Genomic DNA, 19,732 nt, shown 5'->3' with positions numbered 1-19,732 from the left:
GTTGTTAGGGGTCAGCACCCATCGGGTCTAACCCTGATTCATTTGAGGATAAACCCTCCCTCCCTAGTCCACTGCCCTTCCCTGGCACATCAGCCCAGCTGTCGCATCCTAGACTGTGGGTGGGGGGTGATACGGAGGGGTTGGGGAAATAAAAATGCTCAAGGGGATGGCCAGGTGAATGTGAAGGAGTACAACAGCCTCATTGAGGAGAATCTGTGATGGGCAGCAGCACTGTGCCTAGGTAAACTTTTATGGCCTTTTCAGATGAGGACTCGTGAGAAGGCATATTGTTCTCCTGAAGTTGGATGTGGGAATGCAGGTTCATGAGGTTTTCGCTGTACTGCTGGTAGAGAAGACATGTTGTGGCCACTCTGCTTCAGAATAGAGGATGGTGTGGTGCCAGTAGAGCATGCTGTGGTGGTGAGACCCCACGCCTGTAAAGCCGAATGGGAGGACTGGCTCATAATTTCGCAGTTTTCTGGCACTGAAGCATTAGCACATCCAGTTTGATCTGCTTTGCAACACAAGCCTTTAAGGGGTTTGGTTTGCCTGCCCTGAGCTGCAGTAGCCATGTTGGCAAGGCTATATTGCAGCTTGCCGAGGACACCATCCCGTGCCAGAGTGGTCCTGTCCCACGGCTGCTCAGGCTGCCTGGTCAGGAGACGAGTAGACAGGACACACTCAGGAGAGTGTAGGAGGAGGCCCAGAGCTCTGCTGTGGGAGAAGGTGGAAAAAAGCCCCCAAGGTCCTGCCCATCTGACCTGGAAAAAACTGTGCCGCAGACATCACTTCTGCCTTTTGCTTGCCATTGGCTTAATTCGAGACGCATCTGGCTTTATCTCACTTGGCTGTATCTCCTCTACAAAATCATTCTGATCTTGGTTTTCCCAGAATGAGGTTTCGTTGTCTTTCATGCAGGGAATTAGAGAGGAGATAGTTAATTCTTTACTATCTTGCAGCTGATAAACTAAGTCTAGCCTTGATAATTTGAGGAATGAAGACCAGACCTAGTTAAAACAGAGTTTATTTTAGGCTCAGATCTGCACTTCTTGTGAGTCTTTATGAAAATATTTCATTCCTCCTAACCGCATAGGAAGCACATGACTTAAACATACTAGAAAAGTACTTTTGAGGAGTTTTGCAAGAAACTCCTGAGAGATGGTTGCATGTCATGGAAAGTTGAAGGTTTAGTATCTGAAAACAGAATGAAGCCCATTAATTTTACTGTACTCTTTTAATTTGTCCTTATAATGTCAAAGGGAGCCCCATTCTCCACGTCTTCCCTCCCAGCTCTGTATCCTACCCCTCCACTCACCCCCTGTCCATCTCTTTCTACTTTAAACACAAATTGAGTGATTTGCCCCTGACCTGATTCCAGCCTCTTGTCCTCACACAAAAATTAAGTTTTGGCTAACCTGTGTAGAAACTTCAAACCAGCTGTGAAACAAAAGGTGCTTTTTCTCCTCTCCTTTATGACTCTATAAATCATTGTGACTGTAAATCATTGTTTATTTTACTTACTAATCCCTTATCAGGTTTTCCCTTTTTCTCAAGGACATTAGAGCATACTGTAAGGAAAACATTCGTTTTTAGTATACTCTTGGTCAGCCTCCACACCTGTAGTAACTCAACTACCGTGTTAAGTCATAAATATATGACATATCTGTTGTTTTTCTTGATTTCTTCACAGCGGCCATAAACTTTCTACGATCTCTACTAGAGCCAGATCCTGCAAAGAGACCAAACATCCAGCAGGCACTTGCAAATCGATGGCTTAATGAGAATTACCCTGGGAGAGCACCGCCTAATGTCACATATCCAAACAGGTACTGTGTGAAAGAGTGGTGAAAGCCTGCCAGGGTGTATGTGCATTAAAATGTTAATTACTTTGGCACTGAAGTTTTCATTCCTTGTGTGACAGCATCCCACTGCATTTTCTGGAATTTCTTTTGTGACTCTGTCCTAAAAGTTGTTGGGATTGGACATTGAATATGTGTTGCTTGAGTGACAAGTAGCTCATTGGCTCTGATCTTCTCCTTGGTTGTCTGTAAAAGCCAAGCTACTTTTCCAGTAGAGGCTCTGCCTGTTTGTGATACATACATGAGGTTCTGTGGATTAGGTAAAAGATAGTGAGAAAAGTCAGAGTTAGATGATCTTGCTTTGTTGGTGGTTGATCTTGAATACCTGTGCAATGCTGAATGCATGGCTAAATGTAAACAGCATTCAGATCTCATGGCCAGTCAAGCATCCAAAAAATAAAGAAAGATACTTGTGGTCCACTTTGGTTAGAAATAATCTTACTTGACTTTAAACATCTGCAGTGTAGAGTTGACACATGAGCCAGCCAGCCCGGGCTCTCATTACAGGCAATGGAGAGAAATAAGGGTACTTTTTACAGAATCATTCATCTGTCTTCTTTTTGATTCTGTAATAGGATGACTTTGTGCCCAGGAGATCCGAGCTCCTCTCCAGTGACTGCAAATGGAGCCCTAGGCAGCTCACATAGAAATATATGTCTATATTTGATCAGATAAAACCTTATTCCTGTATCAAAGCCCTCCAGCTACGTCTCATACACAATCTAGTACCTGCAGAGGATTCACTGTAGGAGTTACTAGCTTGCAGACCAAGATCCTAAGTAACACTGAGGCAAAGACAGCAACTTAAAGCCTAATTTTGGTGCTTAAAATTTGATAGCACCCCTAAATTTCTGGCCTAACTTGCTAAGAGGAGTGTTCCTAAGTGAAGATCCCCTTCCCCCTACAGTTTACTCAGTTGCCAAATACCAGATGTAGTGTATGCCTAGCAGTGTGATGATTTACTTTTGTCTGAACAGCTGAACCACTGTCCTCCACCCAAAAATGACTTGGTGTTGGCCAACCAGGCCATCTTTTTATGTTGGTGCCCTGAAGGACTCGATCCCATAGGCATGCTCAAGCCATGCATACAGCCAGCCTTCAGTGTTCAACCCAGGTCACAGCTTTGCTCGTAAGAGTGCCTCCCACCCATTTTCCCCTCTGCTTCACCACTTGCCAGATGAACAGGGTGTGTTTCAGAGCCATGAGTCCAACCCCTGCGGGGCTGAGGGGCACCTGCAGCACCCTTCTTAGTGCTGAAACAGGTGACAACTGCTCCCACTGTTTGATCAAGCTGCAACCAGGGCACAGGAAATCAGTTTGAGCCCTGAATCCTGGGAGAGCCTTTACGAATTTTTGGAGACCTTTTTTTTTCCCTCTGATGTTGCAGTTGACTGGCTTACAGGTTGCAGCTTGCATGGTCCAGGCTCCTATGTGAGTCACCTCCCTTTTCCCTCTGCATTGACAGGGAACAGAGGTGCCCTGATTTAGCAGCAAGCATTTCCCTTACAGAGGCAGGGTCTTAACTTGCAAGTACTGCATGGTGGAGAATCACTGTGACTATGCCTTTCTTTGATCTGTGGAGAGTAACAGATCTTCTGCTCTCCAAGGATGGTTGAGTAGATGTTGAGCAGCTTGGATGCCTGGAGGCATCATTAGAGCTATCCACTGAAATGGGGAGGGCAAATGTGAGGCTAGCTCTCTGCAATCCCCAGACTTACATGGACAAATATAAAGATGGTCCCTATGAACAATTGTTTCACAAAGAATAAGAGTGAGAACAGGCAGACACATTATCTCGATATTCCTGCCTCAAATTTAAGTGCACTTGAGTTGAGTAGTATGCTGTCCAACAAAAGGAAATCTGAGTTTCCATGGTGCATCGGACTGTACTGAAGTATGGTACATACGAATATTGTATGGTAAAGAAAGGGAAAACAAGTGTAAACTGAATGAGTCATTAAGCTAATGAAATCACTGTCATAATGAATCTAATCAATCTACTAAATGTGGCATCTGTTAAGTGAATGTAAGTGTAACTGAGAACTGTATGGTTAATTTAATTCTCTTGCTGTGTGTGTGTGATTTGTAGAAAAGAGGAAAAATGACAGAAATAGGGTTTGAGTGTGGTTTCACAATTCTTCTGCATTTGTAGGTACATTTTCATGCCTCTATTTTTGACTTCCAAGCTTGCAGTTCTCAGGCTTTAGTCAGGTTGTGGTGGAAGCGTCCCTTCTAGGGTCTGCTCATTGGTGCAGTTAGGTAGGTGACTTACAGAAGAGACTGGCCTCTGTTAAACAGAATAGCTGTGCAATGCTCTTTATTTATGGAGTGCCTATTAATCATTCTCTTCTAAAGACAAGCAAATCAAATGGAAAGAAGATCCAGTGCTGAACTATAGAGAGAGCATATGTTTGCTCATGCATAGATGTATATATGGTGATGATCCTAAACCTTTCCTGTTATAAGCGCTTTTAAAGGGAACATCAATGGCAAATGCCATGCTTTGCTATTAAAAAAACAGTTATTAATATGTTTTTTCTTTCTTTCGCATTGCACAGCCATTATCTTAATTTGATCTGAAAACAAGAGAAAAGCAGATATTCCTTCTGTCTGAACCCACATTTTATGTAAAGCTGTAAAGGATAAAAGCCATACAGATTCTTTCTTTCACTTCATTTCTTGGATAGTATTTCTTTAGTTTAATTGATGCCCCAAGCTTGACCTATGTAGAATGCTGGAACCTTATAGGGAAAATACTCTTTAAGTTTGTGATATTGGAAGGCATGGCTAGGCTTCTTTTGAGCTTGCCTCAGAAAGTACCACTACAGTCAGCTTTGACAGAGTTTCTCCAAGTTTTTGTTAGTGAGCAGGTGTGGGTAAGGTGCATTGAAATAGTTTTGAAAAACCCACTACTGAATTTGCAAGGAATCACTTCCTCTCTCAGTCATGCTTTTTATAACACAAGTAAGAAGCTGTGTTGTGTTCTTGCAGTGCTCTTCCACCATTTTAGGTGTAACATCTGTTGTTCCCAACACAAGAACTTGGTAGGAAAAGGGAGAGCATGGAGATGGGGCAGAAGAACGGCAGAAACTGCATTTTCAGAAGAATATTCTCCCAGGCTTTTTATAAGCTTGCTTTTATTAAGGAAAATCCCTGAAGGCAAGCAAAAATTTCCCATTTTGCTGAGCACTTCAAATAGAAATTGCTTGAATTTCTTTTGCTGTCCAGATGCTTTAATGTGCAATGGCCAAGATAAGTTTTGCTTTTGAACTTTAAAAAAAACAACCCCAAGCATTCCTTAGCTGCAGAATGAATGTTCATAAGCATGCTGAAAAAAGGAAAAGAGTTATTTGATATTTTCCAGACTGTGTTTAGCATCTTGTCTTAAGTCTTCTACATGAGACCTAGACTTCTGTCTGGGGATTCCTCACATCACAGGTGCACAGGACAGTGCGACAGCAAGGCAGGAGTGGGAAAGGTGGGGAGAATGGACCTTTTGAAGGGGGAAGGCAGGTTGTAAAAAAGCCCACAATCTAAGCTCTCTTAAGCTGCTTTAGCCAGATACTTGACTTGATATTAGGAACAAGGGATATTCTTTAGAAACCAAATGAAACCCAGCATTTCTTTGGAGATGAATGGGAACTGACAGGTACATCTGGGAAGCTGGCCAGCACATTTAGAGATCTAAATAGGAGCAGAGTTCTTTGGAAAATCTGGTTTTAACTTAGACTGAGAAGATGCTTTGCCATTTCCACAGGGCTGCTGTTCTCCATTTATCGCCTTGGCTGAGTCTGTCATTGACATTATAGGAGAGCATGTACATAAACATGTCTTGTACTTGTGCTTTTAACTAACATGAGTAAAGCAGCAGTTTTACCATTCTGAGAGCTGCTGTAATTACCAACCCTGTACAACCCATTTCTCTGGCGTGAAATTCCCTGCCTGCTTAGTGCATTAATATTGTGCCACAGGTAAGGGGTGAAGCTGAGTGCAGTGGTGTTTGATTGCAAGGAAAGGGTCATTTCAGAAAGCCAAATATAGCTACCTGAGTTGCATTTTACCTCTTTTCCTTCAAAACCAGCCAGATGATCTTGACAGTCTTCCCTGTTCAGATGTAGGATAAAAAAAGGTGGCATCCTGAGCATCACCGTGCTGTTGTGCATCAGGGTAGGACATGGTGGGGACAATGCTGTTTGTTCAGCCATTACAGCTTCCTGTGGTGCCTGAATAGTCTCCCTTTTTCCTGTGTGCTCACAGGAGGAGAGAACTCATCACTCCCATGTCACTGAGCCTATCAGGCCCATTCTTTACGCCCTGCCACGTCCCCCATGTCCGGCAAGGCTTTGTGGCTTGGAGAACGATACAAATGGCATGCTCTGCCTCTCTCTCTGTGTAGGATTCACCTGGAGGACCTCAGCCAAAGCGTGCTGCTCCATATGACTGAGAAGCTCGGCTACAAGAACAGCGATGTCATCAACACTGTGCTCTCAAACAGGGCAAGTCACACGCTTGCCATCTACTTTCTGCTTAATAAGAAGCTGGAGCGCTACTTGGCAAGCCTCAGGGTAAGTACCGCTTGATGCCGAGTCTTTGGATAAGTGGGTGAGGAAGGTAAAAAAAGTGCTAAAAGTTTCCCTGCTTGCTGGAATTTTATCTCAAGACTTTACCCAAGCTTGTTTGTTTGTTTGGGTGTTTGTTTTTCTAATTTTGTAGCAGTAACTATGAAGGGGAAGTACTCCTTGCAAACTGCTAATGTTAATTCAGATAAGAATTCAATTCCCCAGGTTGCAGAGATACTTGCTGACAGGCTTTATGTCTCATGAGTCCCTGTTTCCATAGGAGATCCCCTCCAGCTAAGCAGTTACCCTACAGAGAGCAAACTGTTGCCATGCAGAGCCTTACTTGTAACTTGTGGCGTACTGTTGTCTATATGTTGAGATAATTCTGGCACTTGAAATATCAATAACACAATGTAATTTGATTCAGGAAATCAAGGGGAAGCTTAAGAGTGATTAATATTTTATTTAGTTTTTAAGGGAAAGCTTAGCTGGAAGTGTTACATGAGGAAGAATATGAATATAAAGTCTAATCTCTTGCCAACCTTTCTGGCCCCTGAGTATGGCTTAGGGGCCAGAAACACTGCTGGTGGGTTTGCACAGCAGCTTTCTCTAGGGCAGGAGCCTGCTGCCACATGTCATCTTTCCTATTAGAACCATAGAATCATAGAATAGTTTGGGTTGGAAGAGACCTTCAAAGCCCATCTAGTGCAATCCCTCTGCACTGAGCAAGGGCATCTTCAACTAGATCAGGTTGCTCAGAGCCCCGTCCAGCCTGGCCTGGAATGTCTCCAGGGATGAGGCATCTACCACCTCTCTGGGCAACCTGGGCCAGTGTTTCACCATCCTCATTGCAAAAAATTTCTTCCTCATGTCTGGCCTGACTCTCCCCTCTTTTAGTTTAAAATCATCACCCTTGTCTTGTCGCAACAGGCCCTGCTAAAAAGTCTGTCCCCATCTTTCTTACAGGCCCCTTTTAAGAACTGAAAGGCCACAATAAGGTTTCCCCAGAGCTTTCTCTTCTCCAGGCTGAACAACCCCAGCTCTCTCAGCCTGTGCTCACAGCAGAGCTGTTCCAGCCCTCTGATCATCTTTGTGGCCTCCTCTGGCCCCTCTCCAACAGCTCCATGTCTTTCCTGTACTGAGGGCTCCAGAGCTGGACACAGAACTGCAGATGAGGCCTCACAGGGAGCTCTCAGGCCATTTTGCATGGTACTTGCTGAAGTGCTATGATGGGTACAGCACACAGAGACAAGCTGCCTATTCTCTTCCCTTGGCCTCTCCACACAACTGCCTGTGGTCTGGCAAGGAGTCTGAACTAGTTGAGGGTCTATAGGCTCCTACGTGACTGCACAGGCAGGAGGGTGGGTTGTATGGTGTTTTTGTCATAATGTGTTTGCTTCTTAGAGAAATTATCCCCAACGCCCTTCTGATCTGACAACAGCTTCTTAGGTTTTTTTCTTTTCTCTGTTCTTTTAGCAAGCTTGTTTTAATGATGGTGCCATCAATGATATTTAAAATGTAATGGACTAAATTCGCCATCTCTGTAAGATGATGCTCCTCCACTGAAAGCCAAGAATGGATATTATCCATTAAACATTAATTAAACATTAGTTTTCTGTAATTATCTTACATACTTTACTTTTCTGTGCTTCTCTCTCCCCAGAAGTCTGAAGGCCAGGACAATATCTGCCACAAGAACCAGCTATACCAGATAGAAAAATACAAGGCAAATAAAGACTCCTATGAGGTAAAGCTCATTAAAGCTTGTTAAGGTACTTTGAAAACAGACTGAATTTGAGAAACCTCGGTGATTGTGATTAACATGTTGGGTTTCTGGACCTGTGGAGAAAAAGAGACTTGTGGTCTTGCCTGTGCAGGACAAATAATTCCTTCAATTTCTTTTTGAAGGAACAAATAACAACCACCTAGGGTTGAAGTATAAGGGTGACTTTCAGCTTTTATGAAGAAAATAAAAGTTTTAAATGCTCTGTTTAGCAAAGTAATGCAAACTTCTTCAGGGGGCTCTGTAGTTTCATTCTGGGGTGCAAGTTGCTGGTGTTGTAAGAAGACCAAAACCATGTTGCCTTGAGTCTCAAGACCTTGGTGGTGTAGGGCAGAGAGCTGAGTGACAGCCAGGGTGACCCTCCCCTGTCATCTGGTGTTCCTGGTGTCCTGGCCCAAGCCTGGGTTGTCTACAAGAAATGATAAAACTATTTTTGCACAAAACTCTGACCAGGTTAGTATTTTTTGCTTCTTAGCAGAAGTGATGCATGAACTAGCAAAATGCATCATGAGGCACTTCCCTTGGCCAGAGAAAAGATTTAACCAGGTCACCTTTTGCTCTGTCAGTCTCCAGCCTTTTTGCCTGCAAACAGGGAAAATAGTTTGTATTAAAAGACTACACATCAGATAATAGCCTTCTCTCACAGCTGGATTTTTCTTCCCTGATTGATTCTTTGCCAAGCATTAATATTACAAGAGTAATGAGAGCTGTGCAAGTCTTACCCACCAACACAAAGGGCTCTTGAAGAGCCTACCTATTTCAAAAGCTACTTTTCAGTGCCAGATTGATGATCTAATTGCAGGAGATTTGTACCATGGCTGGTTTTGTTTATTTTAAAGACTGCTTCCAAGACAGGTTGAACTGCAAGCCAGATGGAAATACTAGGGCAAAGTACTTATCATTCTTCCCTTACATAAATCAAAAACCACCTTACTTCAAATGTATCAACAGTGGGTAGACTCAATGAATGTAATCTTTCAAAATGCTCTTTGACAGCTTACTTCAAGCTGTTGCAGGGCAACCTTCCCCTGGAAACACAGGCAGGTACTTGGAGGTGAATGCTGCAGATCTCACATGGTGCATCCTGATGCTCACTGGACCAGCTTCTTGCAGCTGCTGGTGTCACTTATCTGTGCCATGACAGAGACGCACAAGTAGCTCTGCCTGCCATCCAGGCATTACCTTGCAGCTTCTGCCTACCTGCCCCATGCAGGGGAGCCTGCAACAAGGTCTGCCATAGAGAAGTGCATGGTCTGTTTTTTTGGTGGCCCTGAAATCTCTGTGCCTCTAGAGGGGAACTGATGTTTGACTTCCTTAAGGATAATTAAAAACTAATGGTAGTGCCACTGTATGACCCCCGTTTGTTTTGCAGGCATGCTTAGAGATAAAGGCTCCCTCCAAAGCCTCTCCTGCATTCAGAGTTAGTCCCAGCATAGCTATTTAGGGATGAGGGGGTGTCATTTCTTCCTTGAAATAGTTACCTTGATGCAATCACAGTGCAGACACTGGGATAATAATACCGTATGTTCTGTTTCTGCATGGGCACAGGAGAGCATAAAGCAGGGTTTATATCGCTTTAGCTGTATTTACACAAGGAGATTGTGTTACCCTTACTGTACCAGGACAGTTACAGCAGCACAGCTGAATGAATACAGACCCTGGGAGGCTACTGCTGTTTGTAACTACAGCAGACATCTCTCCTAAGAGGTGGAGTCACCATCCCTGGAGGGGTTTAAAAGATGTGTAGATGAGGCTCTTAGGGACATGGTTTAATGCTAGAGTTGGACTCGATGATCTTAAGCATCTCTTCCAAACAAAATGATTCTATGATTCTAAAATGTCTTCATGTGGACAGGAACACAGCCCTGGTAGTGTCTCATTTGTGCCACTGGGATCAGTGGGTGCCACTGGGACTCGGGGCTAGGGATTCTGTAAGCTCAGGCAGGTTCATGAGCTGCACATAGAGTCCCCTTATCACCTCCCATTTCCAGAGGGGAGCCAGGAGGCACTGGTCCCTCAGCAGGCACTGCAAGGAGAGCGTAAGCTATGTGTTGCCATGGGAATAGAAGGGGAGAGCTGGTCAGCTTCAGCTTTAGCCGCCGACTGAATTTCTTCCCCATCACTCCAGCCATGCAGAATAAGGACTTTGCCGCGGGTGAAGGCTGCCAGCCAGCAGCACTGCAGGTTGCCGGGGTGGACAGAAGGGCAGGTGGGCAGTGGTCGTGTCCAGCCCCTCTTCTCTTTGAGGTTTCCCAGTCTGGGCTGCTGAGACCAGCACCAGGTCTGAGAGCTGCTGTTGGAGCTCAATAAGCTGGCTATGTGGCAGGCTGGTTGCATGGGAGTGCTCAGGGCAGACAAGCAGAGCAGGGAGGAGGGAGAGAGGGAGGGAAGGAGAGAGGCAGCAAGCTGTCTCTCTCCATCTCTCCTTGTTGGAGAGGCCCCAGGTAATGGGCAGCCGTCCCTCCAGCAAATCCAGGGAACCAGTGCTGGGCATACCTGCCTGCTGCAGGGTAGCTAGTGGGCTCAGACTCCAGGAATTTGCAATTTTTAAGAGCTTGTGTCATTGCCCTGTCACCATTTCAGACATGGCCAACGCAAATACCCTTTATCATCCTGTAGATTCTATTGCTGGGACTAGAGTAGGTTTTCAGGTCGAGGTCAGGACAGGAAATAGCAGAGCATGATGTAATGCCAAACCTAGTCAAGTATAACATACCGGTACAACTCCTGCATTGTGCAACAGCATGCCACTGCACGGCTGTGCACGGTACAGTGAAGAGCAAACTTTCATAACTCCCCTGAAAGAAATCTTCCTTTCCTTTTAAAATGTAATAATATGTGGCACTTTGGGAGTTTAGGATTTTGGTCATTTCCCCTCTCACAACCATCGTCTAAGAGAAACAATGTTAGTAAGTTTTAAAAATACTTGTAAGACTATTTGTAACAACTTTCATCAAGGGTAAACTAATCAATTGCTAACACCAGGTATGTGAATTTTCTTTTTCGGGAGTGCTTTAATTGTATGGTATGACTGTGTTACTGCTGCTTAGAACACATAACAGCAGTGTGAAGACAAATTCAGGCGCACTTGGCAGGTGAGGAGCTGTGGCTTGGCTCTTGCACCATTAGGCTAAAAATATTGCAGCACCAAACCGTCCTGCATTCTAACAGATGCTGCAGCAAACAACATGCAGATTATTTCCTCACCTATCCAAAATAGCAAAAGCTGCTAACAATCTTGATTGGCTCTTTTAGGCTTAATATAGTCACCACTTGGTCTCATCCTCACAAGTACCTTTAAAAAAAGATGTTCTGTAGAGCCCAGTCTCTGCTGAACTTGGCTGCAGAGTTTCAGAGCGGAGAGGAAAAATAGTGTGGTGGGCTCAGAATTAACTGTACAGCTCCCGCTGGCTCTATTGTGTTATTCACACAGCATTATTATTAATTATTGCTATTGTTGTTATTACTACATTTCATCAGTAGTGACTGCTTGCCAAGGTAGTGCCTGGGACACTATGTCTGATTGCAGACATTGTGTTGTTCCAAGCACAGCATGGGCAGGGAGGAATAAATGCTTTGTGCCAGAGGTGTCAAAGCCCCTAAAGGCAAGGGGAAAAACATCAGGTGGACAAAGAGGTATCATGCAAGCAAATTGATGATGGCTCCATCATGCATTGGTTTGTTTATGTGAAAGGGTTAGCCAGCTTTAGCTAGCTGAAGGGAAAGAAATTGGAGGAGATAAGGGACAGATGGAGAGAAGGCTGGGGACAAAACACGTGTGCGTGAAGGGAGACTGAGGTGGAAACAGTGAGAAGTTCCCAGAAAGTCTCTGGTTCTTGCTCTCCCAAGTCATTTAACCACTTCTGTAATGAAACCGAAAACTTTTTCGTGATTCACTGAAGCTCTTCCTTCCAACTCTGTTAATTGCTGAAAATTCGAAGGTTAATTAGCCCAGTGGTGCCCAGACACCGTCTGTGCAGGGAGCTGGACTCTGTCTGAGCTGGGAATGATCACAACAGGTGCAATACGGTTATTTTCCTCTTATGTATCTTAATATGTTTCCAGAGCTGTTTAGTGGCCCAAGAGAACCCAAGTTGTCTTCTGTGTCTTTCTTTCATCTCTCTCACGTGTATGCACATCACTTTGTATTTGAGGGTTTCAATAGACTGCATGGCAATGAACTTTCAAAAGAAAATCATCAAGAGAGCCAGCCCTTTGGCAGTGCATAATTATCAGACAAAATACAGGCCTCAGCACATAATTAGGTAAAGGAACTTTCCTGCATTTTTTAAAAAAGACTTGTAGTTACAGTGACTTTTGAGTAAGACATAGTGAAATATGCTGCTTAAATGAGAATTACAGCCACACAAAGAATGTCCTGTAGATGCTCCTCTAAAGAAACAACCCCAAAACAAAAGCCCCACTTCTTTGAGATTGACATCTAAAACCAGACCACACAGATTTGTTCCAGAAAGGCAAGACATTATTGAAGTCTTTGAGGGATAGCAAAATATGGGCCACAAATGTGATGCCTGATTTTTAGAAGTGAAATAAGACTTTTGGCTCTCCCAGGAATTGGTGGCAGGGAAACAGTGTTACACAGCTTGCAGAATCTAGCGATTCCTGTTGAAAAAAGATAAAATGAATTTTCACTGTAAAATAGGACTTTGAAAATTGGATTCCTCTTCAGAGTCCCACTCCCAGGTTCTGTTTTTCCTCTGTCGTCACTGGAGGTCAAACCTACCTTTTAGGATGTATGCGCTTGCAATCCCACCTTCAGCTGCCTTCTCTGTCACAAAAAGGAGTTAGGGTTCAGTGAAAGGTTGGGTTGGTAATTTTCTCCCCCTCCATGTCTTATGCAGTTGCAGAGTTGCTGTAAAAGCAAGGACCGTGTTCCTCCAGATCTTGTTTGGACAGAAGATAAGTGACTCAAAGAGTCTTTAAAACTTTGCAGCTCAGCTTTTCAAATGCCAGAGGAAGTGCAATAGAGAGAAATCAAAGACCTTTCTTCGATGCTTAAATAGGGAGGCAAATTTTAGGTATAGAGGAGTGCAAACTTCTATCTGCTTACTTCAACGAGGTCTCCTAGGACAACTGGCCTCTGAAGAGAAAGCTTTAATTTTCCTTTAGTTTTCCAAAACTGACTTTCACATTGCATGAGTGTCAGAGCAGATGGGAACCATGAAATCCATGTCAAACAGATCAGAGGAAAATGAGACATGGAAGATTTAGTTATTTTGAGTAGCCAGGATAAGTTCCTTGTAAATGTATAGTTTTTAAATCAGCTGCAGTAAGTGGTGTAGTTATAAGTCTGGGGATCATTTAAACTTCCCTTAAGTAAACCAAATTGTTCTTGTTTGTTTTACAACTTAAAGGACAAAAAACTCAAAGAACAAGAAAAGAAAGGGGAGATTCTTCACCGTCAGCTCCCAAAGAAAACTGAGAAAAGTCCAGTTTCATATAGACAGCCTTCTTCCTGTCTTATCTCACAGATACAGAACACCAAGGCTCTGCCAAAGGACTGGAAAGTCACCAAGGCTGGAGGTCCGGAGAAAGGTCAGTGGGAGAAAAAGCAGTGGTGTGTCCCTGTGTGCATGTTCATGCATGGGCATGTGTGGTATTAATGAGTGTCTTGTGTTGTGTGTTTGTTAGTAAATTGGTAGTAAACAGTTGTGGTCTTGCATTTGCTGTCTGCTCCACAGGAGGTATATGAAAGAAGTATGTGGATAATGTAATCAAACATTGAACAAAACATCCTGAGCAAACCGTGATGATGTTCAACAGTCATGAGTCCTCACTTTTACTTCTCTTTTTATTTGACAGATTTCCCACAGTGTTTTTTTTAAAAAACCTTTTCTTTCTCTATTTATACATACTTATACAAATTCATCTGTGCTTCACACTGGTGCTTTGAAAGCATCAACGCTCACCCCAGACCACTATCAAACAAAAGCTGGTAGAAACCCTTCTTCCTATGAGTGAATGTGTTTTTGCTAAGAGGACTAAAAGGGGCAGCACAGGAAAACAACCCTGACTGGAGAAGTAGTGAGAAGCAGCTGATGGTGGTGGAAGGGGAAACAGGGAGCTGAGAGGAAACGCAGGTGGAGCTGCCAACCCAGCAAATTTCAGGCAGCAGAAAGGGTGAAAAGCATTAATGGGGAAAGGAATAGAATAGAATCATACAACAGTTTGGGTTGGAAGGGACCTTCAAACATCATCTAATCCAACCCCTCTGCACTGAGCAGGGACATCTTCAATTAGATCAGGTTGCTCAGAGCCCCATCCAGCCTGGCCTGGAATGTTTCCAGGGGTGGGGCATCTACCACGTCTCTGGGCAACCTGGGCCAGTGCTTTACCCCACTCATTACAGAAAAATTCTTCCTCGTGTCTAGCCTGACTCTCCCCTCCTTTAGTTTAAAACCATCACCCCTTGTCCTGTTGCAACAGGCTGGGCTAAAGGGTCTGTCCCCATCTTTCTTATAAGCCCCTTTTAAGAACTGAAAGGCCACAATAAGGTCTCCCTGGGGCCTTCTTCAGGCTGAACAACCCCAACTCTCTCAGCCTGTCCTCATAGGGGCAGTGCCCCAGCCCTCTGGCCCCTCTCGAACAGCTCCATGTCTTTCCTGTGCTGGTGACCCCAAAGCTGGACGCAGGACTGCAGGTGGGAAAAGAGGAGACAGCCAGAGGAGAGCAGAGCAGTAGTCACACAGGGTAGGAGGCAGCCTGGGAGGGATGGGTGAGAGCTGCTTGCAAAAGGTGGCAGAAGAAATGAGTGGAGGAGAAGGAAAACGGGGTGTCAGTGGTGCACACCTGTCTGGGAGACACTGAGGAACAGGAAGGCGATGTAGCCAGCTGTTAGATGAGGGAATTAAACAAGGGCAGGTCACTACAGAGCAGAGGAGGGAAATAGGGTGATGTAAAAGATTTGCTGTGGTATCAAGGGGTTATTTAGAGTGGTGGCTTATGGTGTTTTTATACTCTTTCTAGTGACTTGGTAATTTATTGTTTGATGTTTTCTACCTAATAAAAAGTCGAAATAGTGTTCAGCAGGCAGCACAGGCACCTCTACTGCAAGGTAGCAGTACTCCACAGAGTTGGTCAGAAATGGGGCATACTTATTGTGAAAAATGTAAAAAATATTTTAAAATGCTTATTTTGTTCAGAATTCATCATTTCTTCTGGGAGGGAGGGGCATTTTTTTTTCCTCTTTAGGTTTCTCCCTGCTTTTTTGAGCTGAAACCTAAAAATCATTCAGATCTCAGCTAAAGCATTTCTCTGCTTATGGAAACCATGTTTTGACACCTCTTAAATGAAGTGGTCAAATAATTTTTACCAGTTTTGGTAAGAAACTAGTCAGATTAAGCCTGGTCTGCTTTGCCCAAACAACTCATTGTGAGTGATTTCATCCCGCACATCCATGCAGGTCTCAACCCCTGCCAAGATCATCCCTTTCAAAAGAAATATACATGAGATTTGTGGCTGTGTCCTGAGGCCTGACAGACCTGAATTATTTTATATCCCTTTTAGATGGTTTGAGACCCAGGGAACTCATGGACAGTGATTAACTGGTGGTCCACTGTTCTTTCAATTAGGGGAGCCTAGCAAAGCAGGCTCCTTGGACAGCTTTCCATAAACACAGCAAAACATGTTTTCTTGCAACTAACTTGGCATAAGTGAGTGCCAGCATCCTGATAGAAACTGAGCAGATCTTCTCTGTGAGCTGTTTCGTTTTACTGGGCTAAATCCTGCAAAGGTTGTTCCATTTATATTTGGTCCTTGCTGGGGGATGATTCTTGCTGAAGTCAATGCAGCAAATCTGTTCCAACTGTAACAGCCTGAATCTGGCTGGTGCAGCTACTCCATATTTACATGTGTGAAACCAAGAACAGGTTTTCCTCCAAAGTGCAAGTGAAGACTCTCGTCCCCTATGTCTCTAGGTATGTTGGTGAATACGGTACACAGACCCAGTTAAAACCATGCAAAGTTGTGCTAAGAAAGGAGAAATGTGAGATTTCTCAGACATGGCCTTAGAGGATATAATTAATACAAACAGCTGAAGATATCTGTGAGGTTCTATTTCATGTCCTTGCCTTGCTCAATTTAAGCACTGTTCCTGCCTTTGAGGAAAGTGGCAGATAAATTACCCATGAAACAACAATGTAAGTATCAAATGAAAGTAAGGGAATTAGGTCCTGGGTGTATCCATAAGACCATTTGCTTTAGCTAGTGCATTTGTCACGCTCAGCTAAAATTTGTTAAAGGTGATGCCGGATGCTGTCTGCCCTAAGGCAGAGAAGGCAGCGCTATTAAATGCAATGTGGTCTTCTGGTTTCTTTTCTGATTGCTTTGCAGACTCCAGCGGTGGGGTAAGCCCTTTCCACGAACCCCTGGCAACCAAGACGGGCTGCGTCACTTCCAGCTCCCTGGAGTACCTGGAAGTCCAGCAGCCGCCCCCCAGAACCCCTCGGCTCCTCAAGAGGCAGGAGTCCCCGCAGCAGGAGCCAGCCCGGATCGGGGGCCGGGCAAAGGACTCTCCTCTCATCCTGAATATCGTGCACTCCTTCGAGTCGGTTGACAGAGAGGACCAAATAGACCAGGTTTCCCCCTCTCATCAGTACAGGATTTTAGGCTCGCCAATGAATTTCCCTTACAAAAGCTCAAGTGAAAGGACACTGTCCCCGCTGTTTCAGCCGGGGAGTACATCTCCCGTCCACCCCACTCAAGTCTCTTTCACATACGAAGAAAAAGCATATCCAGCAAAGGAAGAAACAGTGTCTCCTACTCAGCTGGTTTCCAACAACCCCTTGGGCAGCCCTAACTGCGTTAAAAGCAGAGGCAGATTCCCCATGATGGGGATTGGACAGATGCTGCGGAAGCGGAACCAGACGATGCAGTCGGCGACAGACAAGCCGCTGGAAGCGAGGATGCCTCAGCTGCAGCAGATGAGCCCCACGCAGATTTCCTTCAATGCGGCAGATGCTGTCAGTGGCCAGTGTTAGTCTGACATCCCAGGATTTGCACTGCTGTCCTCTGGGACCTTTTTTTTAACTTTTAACAAGAAGGGAAAGCCACAGGCGTGTTACTGTCACTATGTAATACACTACAGTGGTCCAATGTAAAAAATCAGAGGTCTGCTTGAAAGGAAGGTGTTGTCCTACCTAATAAAGTTGAAGGAAAAGGGTTCTGCTTGTGCTGTTAAATACTAGCATTTGGCATCTGACTGTACAGTAAAACATGTCTTGAAAGATCTACATGAATATGTATTTTCACTGCTCTCATCTAGTATTGCAGTAGGGTTGACTGGAAGAGCAGTGAACATTAATGGTTTGATTCGCCACGGTAAGCTGCGTGGTGCCATGATTGCCAGTCCCATTCAGGATCTGTGGTAAGACTGGCTGTGCTTCATCTGCCTGTTCCACACAGTACATGGTACTGCTACAGGTATTCTTCACATGGCTAAACAAATGGAAAAACTCAAGATTCTGTGTCCAAAGTCAACTTGCTAACAAGTACTGCCAAGAAGATGAAGCTTGAATAAAGGCACAAGTGATCTAAATATTCAGAAGTGAGAGTATCGGAAGTTAAAGCAGATTTTACTGTTAATTACATAGAGTAGCTAATAATGGAATAATTTTTTTCCTAAATAAAATGGTGATTTAATGATGTCATTCAGAAGAAACATTATTCTTTAAAAACAAGTTTCATCACATGGAAATTCACTGCACTAGAGGCCCGTTCCTTTCATATGATGGGTCTGCAAGCAGATGCTTCAAACAGTAATCCAGATTGCAACACGCTGTGTTTAAACAATCCATTCACCTCTGATTTTTGTAGTCATACTAGCTCCAGAGCACACCTACGTGCAGGGCTGCGTTAGCCCGTTACAGCAAGGCAGCGTTGGACACACCTGCGGGCTTTTCTGAGAGGCTGCAGTGAATGAAAAAGACTAATAAAGGACACATGAGCCTGTACCAATGCCATTTTATACTGCAAGATTGGTAATGCAGTGGTTACCAAAAATTGAGTATTGTTACGAGCGGTGAAGGTAACTTTCTTAAAAGGCACCATGTTCTTCATACCGGTCTTGTTTTTCTAAGTAAATGATACATCTGAGAGGTTGGTGGCGTTTTTTTGGTTCTGTTTTTATCTTCAAACCATTTCCTATAAATTAGAAGGTTTAGCCAAAGACTACTCTTTTCTTTCATCTGTACCGTGCTTGCATATGTGTTTGTGTGTATGGGATATGTCAACAAAGCTTGTTCCAGCATGGTTCCCAAGCGGGCAGCCCTGGCCCACGTATGCCCCACTGCTGCCCACTCAATGTCATTTCAAAACCCAGGCAGCAGCGGCTTTGTCTTCTTCTTGGGGTTGTTGCTGGAAGACAGGGATTTACCTCGAGACCATCAGTAGGAATCCAAACCCTATTTTTATCAATATTTTTGCAAATGCTTTTGTATCCCCATTGCTTTTGTATCTGGGCAAACACTGAGAGTTTCCCATTTCAAAAGGTTTCCTTCCAGTTTCATGTGAGAGATAGATACATAGGGACTGGTGGGGAGGGAGGGCCAGCAGAGGCAGGGGAGACAGTCCTCAGCAGAGCCCATAGCTGAACACTTGTTCCAGATTCTCAGTCTAACACCAAAATCTGAAATAGAAAAATTGGACGTTAATCCAAATACTGACAGAATAGGTAAAGTTCAGTATTTTGAATGCTTGCTGGAAAAAACAGCAGTGTGAATGCCCAAAGCGACCTTGTCTCCGCAGATTTGACCTTCGTCTTGGCACTGAAGCTGCCCATCAGTTAAGTATGAGGGAATCCCTATGTGTCTTTTACTCTTCGGTGTAGTGAGGACACTCACCTCGGAGGTAGCTAAGTTACCTGGAAAATAGTATACATAAAAATCCCTATATGATAAGAAACAACCCTGAAATAATATTACTCATTTTCAGATTGAAAAATGTCATCTGCTGTTTGTACAGAGCACCTGTGCATCCACGGGGTGTATTTTAGCTCTTCTTTTCATTTAAAAACATCAAAGCATTTTCCTTTTCTTCATGCTAAGAACATGTTTGCACTGCAAAGCTGGCAAGCGGGGACCACTGAAATCCCATCTTTTGCGTGCATTGGACTTGCATACCTGAACAGATGGCAGATACTGACTTGAATTACAAACTCAGGTTTATTTGGAACCCAATATAAGGTTGGGAGAGGCAGGAAAGAGACATATTTTTGTGAAAACCCAGTAAATATGTGTAAGAATCAGAATGGAAACATAAATGTTAAATCTTTTATTATATTTATAGAGAATATATGCGTATTACACTGCTAAAACGTGCCCATGTATCCACCGTAGACAGTAGCTATGTACAGTCAAACTTCAGTGACCATAGAAGGGACTTACTGAAATACAGTAGAGGAAATTCCAGGGGGAAAAATGTATTTGTTATAATTATTAAATATATGTACTTTTTGAACAAGATTGCCATGGACTACTGACTTTGTTTGCCAGGTTACAATGTAGCAAGGATTA

At 43.9% G+C, this 19,732-nt stretch overlaps 1 protein-coding gene across 3 annotated transcripts in view; it reads left to right on the top strand.

The window, feature by feature from the left end:
- The window catches only part of HUNK (hormonally up-regulated Neu-associated kinase), a 59,213-nt gene extending 40,899 nt beyond the window's left edge, over positions 1–18,314 (top strand). The window contains exons 6-10 of one of the 3 annotated variants that reach the window (XM_082045993.1): positions 1,691–1,826; positions 6,256–6,424; positions 8,085–8,165; positions 13,577–13,757; positions 16,554–18,314. In XM_082045993.1, coding sequence (XP_081902119.1) covers positions 1,691–1,826; positions 6,256–6,424; positions 8,085–8,165; positions 13,577–13,757; positions 16,554–17,200 — 1,214 coding nt within the window. In that variant the 3' untranslated portion in view covers positions 17,201–18,314. Of the gene's footprint in view, positions 1–1,690; positions 1,827–6,255; positions 6,425–8,081; positions 8,166–13,576; positions 13,758–16,553 lie in introns of all 3 variants that reach the window. The other 2 variants (XM_082045994.1, XM_082045992.1) reach the window with 2 other exon arrangements.
- Positions 18,315–19,732: the final 1,418 nt, after the last annotated feature.

This window comes from Streptopelia decaocto (genome assembly GCF_964273445.1).
Source record: "Streptopelia decaocto genome assembly, chromosome: 1".
NCBI classification, from domain to species: Eukaryota; Metazoa; Chordata; class Aves; order Columbiformes; family Columbidae; genus Streptopelia; species Streptopelia decaocto.
Note: the sequence above shows the minus strand (reverse complement) of the source record. Positions and strands in the feature narration are given on the sequence as shown.